This window comes from Anomaloglossus baeobatrachus, chromosome 4 (genome assembly GCF_048569485.1).
Source record: "Anomaloglossus baeobatrachus isolate aAnoBae1 chromosome 4, aAnoBae1.hap1, whole genome shotgun sequence".
Lineage (NCBI taxonomy): Eukaryota > Metazoa > Chordata > Amphibia > Anura > Aromobatidae > Anomaloglossus > Anomaloglossus baeobatrachus.
In genome coordinates, this window is record NC_134356.1 from 58,287,042 (window position 1) to 58,299,481 (window position 12,440).

Below are 12,440 nucleotides of genomic sequence, written 5' to 3' on the forward strand. Positions count from 1 at the left end.
CACTCTGCACCACACCCACCAGACACACCAGTGGACAGCCTGAAGGGAATAGGGTCGCCCACTGGGGGGTTAGTTAAGGGGAGGTCAGGAGTGTCAGGAGTAGTTCAGTTGAGAAGTGACTCTCGAGAGGAGAAGTCAGGAGCTGGGCTCCTTGAGACTACTAGGTGGCAGACATTGGTCTGGGCCTGGTAGGAGCTGGACTCCGGTCTCAGGGAATTGTGACAAGGGGCAAGGACTGTCGAGGAGGAGAGCCGGCGGCCTTGTGTCATCACCGGGCAGGGGCCAGGGCATGACGGGGTACATGGACCCTAGGCCAGGAAGTAGCTTCAGGCGTCCTGGTAATTTACCCGACGAGCATGGAGTCTTCAAGATCCGTTCTCCACCCGCTAAAAAATCGGGGTACTAGTGCAACGAGGGGGATAGGACTTTCCCACTACATTGTCCAGAAATTCCGAAGCGTGAACCCTGAGAGCAAGCTCACCCAGTTAGCCACACTGGTGAGCGGGACCCAACTAGTTTTATGCTAAAGGGACCAGTTAGAAGAAAAGGTGCCAAGGAAAAGGTCACAGACTAACAGGCAATACCAACGGGCATAGGATCCAGGCGTGCTCCCTCCAAGCGGCAGCAGTGTCAAGAACTTTGGTTTACCACAGTTGTCGATTTCATCATTATTGTACTGAGTGATTACATAAGTGACCCTTACCGTCCCCAACGGCACATCCCTGTCACCATCACCGAGTCCCGGGGCATCCCCCCTACCCATGGAGGGGTGAAACACCAGACTGCCCCCACCATCGCCACCGGGTACTCCCAACTGCAGCGGTGGTACTCCACCTTACCACAAACCACGGGTGGCGTCACGAACTTTCCACATCCTCCCTTGTAAATATTCCCTCTTTTATTCCGAGTGGCCGCGCGACCCTGACCCCCGGGCTGGAGATCCCTCGAGCCACCACAGATCCGGATCCGAGCAGCCCGGCTGCTGACGCGGGGGCGGCACACAAGCACCTTAGCGTACAACACTACATGGTGTTGCAACTCAGAAGACATGCACTGTCTAGTAGCATCGTGTGCGGTTTCCACAGCATCCACTTTGTCCACAAGTTTAACATCCTGATGTATGAACTTCATTTCTGGCCTGCAAGCATCTTTTACTTCAGGAATTAGAAGTCCTCCTTATTTCGTAGGTGTCTGAGATATCTCTCTAGGGATTTGTTGCCTAGTTTGAGTTCCGCATCTCCCGAATAGGCATCTGACAGAGGGTCCTGTGAAGCCTCCTCAGTGTCACGGAGTGAAGCCAGTACTGAGAACGATGGAGTATCTCCCAAGTCTGCATCAGGGGGGTCTGACCATATACCCTGACCTCTCACTGTGCTTTCCCTAGTGGATGACTGTCTCTGATTTTGGTGGCATACTGTCTATTAACTGAATCTGTTGAATTACAGAAAAGAGAGGGAGAGGAGTTTGTAATATATATTGTTCACCCCAAGTAAAGTCCTCTCAGGCACATTCAGCGTGTTAGGGTAAAAACAGGTAGTGCGAGGGGACAGCTTTACTTTAGAAAACTCAGATTCCACTTTATTACTACATACTAGCTGTGCTGCAGAGAGCTCAGCATCAGTTTGCACATCTTGTGTCTGGCCAGTAGGACCCAGGCGCTGCAGCGTGTCAGTGTCCTCAGCAACATTTCTCTTCCGCACACAGTTTAGTCTCACCTCTCCTGCTGGGTGCCTTCTTGAGCTGAGATCCTCAGCATTAGCATCCTGGATCTCCCCTTAGACCCCCCCCCCCCGGGACCGCGGGGACCAGAAAGCATGCAATGCAGGCTAAATTTCTGACCTTACAAGATGGCACTGTCGCGGGCGGGGAGGACGCCGCCGCTGCTGGTCGCTCGCCAACGCTCGGGTCCGGCACTGCTGTTCGGTGGCTCGAGCGGTGGGCCGGATCCGGGGACTCGAGCGGCGCTCCTCGCCCGTGAGTGAAAGGGGCAGTTGGTTTGGGGGATTTAGTCCATGATGCCACCCACGGGTTGTGGTGATAATGGGCACCACCGCTGTTGGTGACGGGGATCCCGGGAGCGATGGTGGGGAGCAGCTGGGATGTTGTTTTCCCCCTCCGTGGGTAGGGGTCGGTGGTCCCGGGGCCCGGGGATGTGACGGGGAGGCAGGATGGCTGGGATGCAGGGTTGCAGGGCAGCGCGGTGCGGTGCCGGATGGCACTGGTGTACTCACTCAGGCAGTCAATGACAGAGTCTCTGGTAAACCAAACGGCTGAATGGACGGGTCCTGCAGCCGGCTGCAGTGTCTCTCCCCGTACAGGTGATGGCGGCTGTCTTTCCCTGCACCTTGATGTTCTCGTTTGACTACTATGGATCCCCAACGGTAGTCCGCTCCCCGGTGGATGGATGCCGGAGGAGCCCGTTTGCCCACAGGCGCTGGCCCTTGGGTCTCTAGCCTTAGGCAGTAGCTGTATACGCTCACGGTGTGGGCGGTTGCCTTCTATCGGGTGTTTGGTTGTTAGGAAACCCCTGGGGTTCCGCTCACATTCGGATTTGACTATTGTCGGCGGCTCCAAGCCTGGTCGGGGTCCGATGGCCCTGCATGTGTGTGCTGGCTTCACTTCGCTCCCCGGTCGGTACCGGCGGGCTAACGCCCGACCCCGGTCCTACGGTTCCGCGTTGCTTCACCACTCCTGCAGACGGCCACCACCATCTGCCAACCTTGCTGTCAGTGCCTGGGCCACAAACCCAGACACTCAAGTGTTTACTCCTCAAACTCCAACACTCAACTGTCCTCTCTCTTTTCCCGCCTCCAGGCCTGTGAACTCCTCGGTGGGTGGGGCCAACCGCTTGGCTCCACCCCACCTGGTGTGGACATCAGACACTGGAGGGAGGCAACAAGGGTTTTTGTTTGGCTGGTGTCCCTGTCTAATGGGGGCGGGGGTGTTTGTGTGTTATCTGTGACGACCTGGCTAGTCCAGGGTGCTGCCACAGCACCAACCCCTAATCAGGAGTGCGGGAGCTTTTGCCTATCTCACCAGGCAGCTGTTTGAGGAGGTTAGATGAAGCAAAGCTCTCCATGTCTTTAGCGGTACAGTACTTTAGTATATGTCTCCCCTCTCTTTTTAGCCAGTAAAGCTTATAATCCTCTCAATAAAGATGGCAGATTCAGGAGCAGAGGTTCTATGCCTCCATCAGGTCCGGCTCCCAGACACTCCCCTGTTATCTAACTTTTTAATCTATTTTGAGTTTAAATTCTTTACTATTTTAATGATCTCTAATAAGTGAATAAGAACAGAGTTAAGAGGTGAAAAAAACTTGTACAAAGCTAGCCCTGTCCTGAGCTGAAAAGTAAATGTAATTATATTTAATCTAGGCAATGTTCAGTGAGCTTCATGTATCAGCAGTTGCACTAATCTCCCTGATTTTCTACAATGCATCATTCAGCAGACTATCCAATTTAGCTCATAGAGGATAGAAAATGTACGCAGGCAATTAAGGTGTAACTTGCGACCTGTAGAAAAACCTGTAACATCACTAAAGCTAAGCAAATCTTTATAAATTCAAAATCAGCAGCTTGTCTATCATGCCAGAATGAGGGAATGTCCGATGTGCGGCGCAACATAAAGGGAAAACCAGGGGAGATGTTTATGGAAGGCACTGGAGATAGGGAGAGGTTCACCACCTCATGCTCACCTGTGGCTGATGCCGGGACTCCCTAACCTTCCTAAACAGGTCCTTCCCCTTGTACGCCATCACATGCCTCGCTGAACCTGAACATACCCTGACTAGTGAGTAAGGCAGCAAGAGACTAGTCCAACTACTACAATAACACAAGGGAGGTAAGACAAATGACTGGGGAAAGACACAACAAATAGCAAGCCTTAGTTTCTCCAACAGGAAACTTCTCAGCTGCAACTAAAATGACATCTCAGCTTCTCTAAAGACTGCCTCCTTCAAAATGACAAGTATAGAAATTCTATAACCAGCATGGAGTAAAGCCAAGAGTGGATAAATATAGTGGAAGGGAGTGATAACAAGATACTGCAGCTGTGATAAGGCTATAAGGAATCTCAGTCAGAAGGGAAAGAGTCCTTAACCCTTTAGCATCAACTGAAAGTAAACCCACTCCAATACAAGATGTAACCTGCAGACACAAAACACTCGTAACATTGTCAGAATATAAAAAACTAATTCAATTAGCAATTAATTGATTCATTATGAATCAAAACTACTGAAAAAAACTTGAATTGCTTTAAAAGCAGAGTATTAAACTCTGAGATCTCAAACCCCTTTCAAGCTCTTTAAAGCAAACACAGCCTTAGAAATATCAAAGTGACCTCAACATATAGTACTGTCTGAAAGTTTTAGGCAGGCATGAAACAAAAATAGAAGGAAAAATAGAATTATTAATAGTCAATTACCAAAATGTAACGAACGAATACAAGAGAAATATAAATCTATCAATATTTGCTGTGACCGTCCTCTGTGTTCAAACTAGGTATTATTTTCTAGGTACTTGCACAAAGTTTTTGAAGTAACTCAGCAGAAAGCTTGTTCCAAACATCTAACCACAGATCTTCTGCGGATGTAGAATTGTGCAAATCCTTCTGTCTCAGACAGACTTGAAGATGTTGAGAACATGACATTGGCTGAATGTTTGGGGTTGTTGTCTGGCTGTAGAATAAAATTGGAGCCACTCAGACGCCTAATTTATTGCATGATATTTCTCAGCATAAAGGGTTATCTGGCCTATTTTGCTTATTTTTGTTTATTTCACTAATGGGGTACATCGGCTACCTGCCCTGCTGTCAGCCCCTCTCCCCAGGATCAAAGCGGTATTCTACCGCTCCTGTCGGGATTTTGCTACTTCCTGTGATGTCACATTGACAGGGGCAGGAGCTTGTAGATGGGCATCACAGCCAACGTCATGTAGCCGCCATGCTGGGCATGGAGTCCCCACCCCACCTCCCCACAGTACGTTCTCTCCCCCGCACCCTCCCATGCCACTGCTATAGGGCCCGTAAGCTGCGCTCCCTCTCATTATTGTCCCGCTGGTGTCTATGCTCTCTGAGAGCTCAGCACAGTGGTGACGTCACTAATGTGCTGAGATGTGCAGAGCACAGACAGTGGGTGAACGATGAGCAGCGGCGGGGATCGAGGAGAGGTATGTATTTATTCACTACATGTTGGGGGCACATAATGCTGTAATGGGCTGTAGAGCTCTATGTGGGAGGGTGCAGAGCGCTATGTGGGGCTGTTATTTCCAATGCTGGAGTGATGAGAGGTCAGTGCTGGGCAGAATACTGACAGTCAATGAGTGTACAGAGGTCGAGGCTGGAAAGTGAGGCCGGGCGGTGCCAGCTATGACTGTGAAGTTTGGCAGTCAAGCAAAGAAAAATGTAATGTTTGGTTGAGCTGCAGGTAAATAAAATGGGTGCAGAGAATAAAGTGATAATTCAAGAGGAACAAAAGTTAAAAACAAAAAAAAAATTAGGGATGTTTTAGATGAAAATACAGTACAGATTAGCTTAAAAAAATGTTTGTGTTTATGGTTGGACAACTTCTTTAAAGACACCATTAATCCTGACCAAATACATTAAGTTAAATGCAGCCCCAAACTTGCTAGGACCCTCCACTATGCTTCATTGTTACTGCAGACACTCATTATTTTACTTCGGTCCAATCCTCGTGTAAACAAACTGCTTCTGTTACAGCCAAATATTTCACATTTTCATTCATTAGTCCAGACCTCTTGCTGCCATTTTTCTGCATCCCAACTTCTATTGTTTTTCACTTCTGTGATATTACACACTGTAAAGTTTATTCAGTGTTTTATGGCTTTTTCTCCCTTTTACTATAGTTGACCTGTGATATCCACTCAGTATTCAAGCTCACTGTAAAATGGCTGCTGCGTTCCCTGCCTCTGCTTTTAAACAGGCTATTTCCTGATTGTTTGTATTAATCTATCTGATGTAATAGTTGCAAGGCATTATAGGAAAGCCCGTCTGGCCATGCTTGAGACCATGTGAGACCTCCATGGCTTACACAATTTTCTGTAATGTTTATTATAGTGATTTTAAAAGGGTTGTCCACTACTAGAACAAACCCTTCTGAATCAATTTGTTTCATCTACTTAAAATAAAAGACCCTGTGCTCACCTCCCATTCTGGTGCAGTTCCAGCATTGTCAGCCATCATGGTTCGAGGCTGACATGACGTTGTGTCATCACAGGAGCCCAAAGTTCAATCACTTCCGACTTCACTCTCCCTGCCTTCGGACCAAAAGAGTTAATCAACAGGAAGTGATGCTGTGGCTACCACTCACTTCCTGTTGATTGCGTATTTGGTTTGAAGGTTTGAAGGCATGGTGATAGAAGTGGGCTGTGAATAGACCCGGGGCTCCCGTGACATCACAATGTCACGTGAACCCCAAACCACAATTAACGATAATACTGGAAGGGCAACAGAGGTGAGGGTCTTTTATTTTAGCTGGCGGAAACAAGTGGAACCTAGTAGTGGGCAACCCCTTTAAGTTGATTTGTGAAAAGCAAATGACAAGTTGTACAAATTCGCAACGTTCACTATACATCTAAATTCTCAACACAAATGCAAGTCGTAATAGATCGATTTTCTAATCTCTACCCACCACTGGACTCAAGAGTATAAGTACATGACAGACTGAAATGGCGGCCAACAGATCACAATTTTTTTAAGGTGTCCATCATTTTATCGGAAAAAAGATAGTATTGCATTCTGCACTTTTTCTTTTGGTGAATATTATGTAATTTGCAAGAAAGTCTCCATAAAAGCGGATAAATTATGTGGCATCAGGGCCTGGTGCGACTGCTACCTCTGCACCCCATAGAGCTATATTCGTGGATGGTCGAGTAAGGTACAGTGAAGGCTATTTGTAATATCTGTGGAGCTTTTTCAAATCAGATTTCTTTCTTTTTTAGTTGCTCAGATGAAGAAAAAGAGCCCTTAATAGGCGACGAGACTCAGGATATAGAGGAAGGTGAAGTAATAAGTGTCATAAGGCCAAGTGGCACTCTCAGCAATATCACTATTTTCTGTACAGCTTCTAACAATGCTGGGACCACATCGGCAAAGATGTTATTCACAAACATTCCTTCAAGTAAGTCATCACCTATAGTCACACATCTATTAGTATAGTTAGGGTATGTGCACACTATGGCTTTTAAAAATCAGACAAACCTGAGTTTTTCAAGGGGAAGACGCTTAAAGACGTCAGGATTTGTTGGGCTTTTTTGTGTCTCTAGTCATTTCGTTGTTTGTGCCAACTGATGTTTTTTTTACCATATTTTTGGTCGTGTTTAGGTTGTTTTTTTACTGGCGTTTTCTGGTTGTTTCTCTTTTCTTTAACCAAAAACAAAAAAGTTTTTTAGGAGTTTATGAAGAGAAAATGCTGGGGAACACTAAAGGGTTCTTTACACGCTGCAACATCACTAGCGATTGCTAGCAATGTCGCGAGCTTAGCACCCGCCCCCGTCGTTCGTGCGACATGTGGTGATCGCTGCCGTAGTGAACAATATCGCTATGGCAGCGTCACACGCACATACCTGTTCAGCGACGTTGCTGTGGCTGCCGAACAATCCCTACTTCAAGGGGGAGATGCGTTCGGCATCACAGCGGCGTCACTAAACGTCCGCCCAATAGAAGAGGAGGGGAGGAGATGAGCAGCCGGAACATGCCGCCCACCTCCTTCCTTCCTCCTTTCCGGTGGACGCAGGTAGGATGATGTTCGTCGTTCCTGCGGTGTCACACATAGCGATGTGTGGTGCCGCAGGAACGCTGAACAACCTGTGACCTCAACAATGAACGATTTTTTTAAAATGAACGACGTGTCAACGATCAACGATTTTTGCTGTTTTTGCGATCGTTGATCGTCGCTCTTAGCTGTCACACGCTGCGATGTCACTAACGACGCCGGATGTGCGTCACAAACACCGTGACCCCGACGATATATCGTTAGCGATGTCGCAGCGTGTAAAGCACTCTTAAGGCATCTTTTGAGCCTTCTCATTAACTTATATTGCAAAGTACAAAGCATCTTCTGAGCGAAAAATGCCGAAAGATTGGACAAATCACTTCTTTTAGCTGTTTGATGTCTTTTGAAACCTGAAATAGTTAAAACACTCTTAAAAGCCTGAACATATGAACAGCAAGTCATTCTTACTAAGAAATGTATATGTTTATTCTTATGAATGTTTTCTGAGCGTTTTACAAGTGACAACATTTTTAAAGTTCTCCTTAAAAATCTCTGGTGGGACAACTCCTTTAATAAATGTCCTTTTACTTATTATAACAATGAACTTTAAGGATTCAGGAGGAGTTTGCATTCTGAAACCTTCTACTTGAGCACAAAGATTGCCCTTATTGATGTGACTGGATTCTGTATGTGACTGTTGGATTGGGCTGCCAAGGGTCCACCAGTAATATTAATTTTGAAGGCCAACTGATCAGCTACATGCAAATGTTACCTTATCCTCATTCACAAATTTGTCTATTTTTCTATAAAATAATAAACTAGATAGTTTGGTAAATGAAAGATGACATGTTGCCCTTGTCAGTACATGTTGCATGAAGTGTACTGTGCCCAGAATTGTTCATGTAGGACACCTGTAGAGAGGTCCACCGGGGAATTCACCTGCTCTCCTGTGGGCCAATCAAAGCCAGTATTTTATGATAGTAATGTCTCATTTTGAAGGATGACCATCTTCGCTTTAGGGTTGGAGATATAATAAGTTCATTTAATATACAGATTTGTAGATATTTTTAGTGTGGTAATTTTCCCATTGTTTCCAGTACCGTTACTGAGCAGGACTGATCCCCAACAATTCAGCCCTATGATGATAGTGGTGGCAGTATTTGGAGTCTTCTTCCTCTTGCTCTCGGCATTCCTCTTTTACAAGTACAAACAGGTACGTATCTGCTGAAGTATTTTCTGCCTTCTTGGGACGATAAATAACGTGACTACGACAGATGTGCACCCAAAAAACACTCATAAGAGGTAGAATTTTTCTAAAATGCAAAAATTGGAATTTTGAGGAACGGTGTAAGGAGGTTCTAATTACTTTTTAAAGGGAACCTGTCACCAGATTTGGCAACTATAAGCTGCGGCCACTTCCAGTGAGCCCTTATATACAGCATTCTAGAATGCTGAATATAAGAGCCCAGTCCACGCTATGTAACGTAAAAAACACTTTTATAATACTCACCTGTGGGGCGGTCCAGTCCGATGGGTGTCACTGCTCTCCGGTCCGGCACCTCCTCTCTCTGGTGCAGCGCATGCCCTCTTCTGCGTCCTCCTTCTACCCAGCCCAGTGTGGATGACATGTCTACGTCATCCACACAGGCTTACATTGTGGTCCTATGCATGCATACTTTGAGCTGAGGGCAGATCAACGTACTGGAATGCGCAGACGTGAGGAAAAGTTACAGACTGCCCGCGCATGCGCGCTACAATACTTTCATCTATCCTGAGCAAGGCAGATCAAACTGCAACTGCGCAGGAACTTAATGCTAGCCCGTATGCATGACGTAAGACACATCATGTACACGGGCCTCAGAAGACAGAGGACGGTGATCACCACAAAGAGGAGGTACCCGACCAGAGGAGAGAGGAGGAGACACCAGACCGGAGAGCAGCGACACCCATCGGACCGGACCGCCTAGAAGGTGAGTATTATAAAAGTGTTTTTTACGTTCTACACAGCAGCCTGGGCTCTTATACAGTATTCTGGAATGCTGTATATAAGGGCTTACTGGTGGTGGCCGCAGCTTATAGTCGCCAAATCTGGTGACAGGTTCTCTTTAATGATATCTGTGGGATTGCAATAGTTGAGATTGATAAGACAAATGGGAACATTATATCATTTGGGAATGTAGACATACAATTCTTTGTGAACACAATGTCTTTTAGACACCAATTTATGTGCCGAGTTTTTGAAGCAGAAGACACTTCAGCAAAATGCCATTTATTTTTAACTTATATTTATAACAGAGTGAGCTTCTTCCAAGCAGAAGCCACCTGAAGAATGGTCAGGACACTTCTTTTAACCTTCGTCCGGCTGAATAGGTACAATTGTAACTATTCCCTTTTTAAATTGCAATAATTTTTTTTTCTAAAAGCCGTAGAGGGCTAAAATTTCGTGACATCTCAGCAGTTTTGGTCCAGAATATATTGGCCAAATTTCAATAAAATATCTCCACCCCCTTCCGAGATAAGGGGTCGAGAAATTTTGGAAAAATTATGCAGCCTGACAAAGGTTAACCACTTGGCATTTTCGGAATGTGATAAAGAGCTAAAAAGACTGAACATATGAACAGCAAGATGTTTTTACATTGCAGAACATATGTTCATTCTTTTAGCATTTCTTTAATGCTTCTTCACACAGATAATAGAAAAAGACGTTGTGGCGCACATCTTAATACCTTGGAATGACATATAACTGCGATATCTATTATTCAAAAATATTTCAGTCCAGTTTTTACAAAGGCTTAATAAGTGATAGAAAAAAAGAGAACACTGTTATGTATATTAGGAGAAGAAAAAAAATCCCTCGCTTTACTTAAAATGCTATTTCTTGGTGTTTTTTTTTGCCATCTACGAGAAGATACCATCATCCCTGCTCATATGATTTTCCTAATTCGACTACATTTCCTATAATGCCACTGGCTTTGCAGGGGAACTGTCTCATCACATTGCTTTAGTTCTTATTTGATGGCAGCCAGTTATATATGTGTGAACCAGAACTACTCTCTCTGAATTTCAGAATATCCTATTGATACAGCTTCAGGCTGTGTCCCTGCCTCCTGCTTGTGATAGGTTTCTCTGTCAGCTCTTAGCTATGTAAATATGCTTCTCATAGAATTACACAAAAGATTCTGCTCAATACAGCACTTAAATATATGCAGTGTCAGTGGGAAGTTTAATAACCCTGTAACTAATAATTGTATGGATATCATTTTACTAAGCATTGTTCTATTTTACAAAGAAGATGTAACATCTTTAGCTTTGTCAACCGTTCAGAAATTCCAGGACAGTTGGAAAAATTGGTTGCTTTTTTGTTCTGTGAATAAAAATTGAAGGTGTCCATGATTTTCTTGAAGCTGAAGAAACTTATACAGATTATTTTGACTGTAATTATAATTTAGCCAAGTATCGCTTATCATATTAATGATTTTTTAATGGTTTTCCAATGTGTTCATAGAACATATTGCCTGTGTGTGATGTATGTATTATCTTTATATGTGAAAAAAAAGTTGCAGTCTTAAAGTTTTCCCAACCTTACAATCAACAGCATATGGGAAATGTATCTTGTGTAAAGTTGCCATGAGTTTGAGTGCCACCTTTTATTGTCCAAAAGAAGCCTTTTTAGACAGGAGGAGAGTCTGTAAGGCTACTTTCACACATCCGGCTTGAGCTCTGCGGCTCAATCCGGCTGTGCAAGCTATGCAACGGATGCGGTGAAAACACCGCATCCTTTGCATAAGTTTTTCCTTTGCGGCCAGTCCGGTTTTTGCCGCTTGCGGCATGCTACTGAGCATGCGCAGTGGCAAAAACCGCATGCGGCGGCCGGATGCGGTTATTGCCGCATCGCGCCGCATCCGGCCGCCATAGGCATGCATTGAAAAATGCGCCGCATCGGCCGAATGCGGCGCGATGCGGTTTTTTTTTGCCGCCTGAAAAAACGTGCCAGGCAACGTTCCATCCGGCCGCCGCATCGGCTAAATCTGCCGCATGCGGCAAAAACCAGACGGAACGCAAGGCCATGCGGCACAATGCGGCACTAATTAAAGTCTATGCAGGAAAATCGCAACCGGCAGCAAAAAAAACGGTTGCGATTTTCCTGCAAAGTGCCGGATTGTGCCGCATAGCAAAAACCGGAGGTGTGAAAGCAGCCTAATATTGTGGAATAGGATTAGGATAAGATACTGTGCCTATTTTCACAGTGTAATGTTTCATTTTTCCTGCAGATTTCCGTAGAAAATTAAAACAGATCACTCAAAATTCTAGAAGTGATCATCTTATTGTTGGGGACTAAGAAGGGACTGTTCAAAGCAGAGAAACCCCTTAAACAGTTCAGAGAGTTAGGACATACAGGAGCCCAATTTTCTGTTTTTGTACACTTATAAACACTTGTTTTGCATGAGGATATAGAATTTGGGATTAAATGGAATCTGTCAGCTGGTTTTGCTATGTAAGCTAAGGACATCATGCTGTAGGGGTTAAAAAACAAAAAACAACTGTGCTTCTTTTATCTGTGTGTGCAATTTTTTACATAATTTAAAGGATATTTTACCCTGTGATTACCATTACTGGACTAGAAACTCACATACAGGGCAGTCTGACATGCCTCCTACTGTGATTGACACTTCACAGTCAATGTACAATCTCTACTGAGAGCTGGTGTGGG

General features: G+C 45.2%; 1 protein-coding gene across 1 annotated transcript in view; it reads left to right on the forward strand.

Moving 5' to 3' along the window:
- CSF1R (colony stimulating factor 1 receptor) overlaps positions 1–12,440 on the forward strand; it is an 87,534-nt gene that overhangs the window by 46,540 nt on the left and 28,554 nt on the right. The window contains exons 9-10 of the mRNA XM_075344367.1: positions 6,957–7,135; positions 8,827–8,942. Of these exons, the coding sequence (XP_075200482.1) occupies positions 6,957–7,135; positions 8,827–8,942 (295 nt within the window). The remainder of the gene's footprint in view (positions 1–6,956; positions 7,136–8,826; positions 8,943–12,440) is intronic.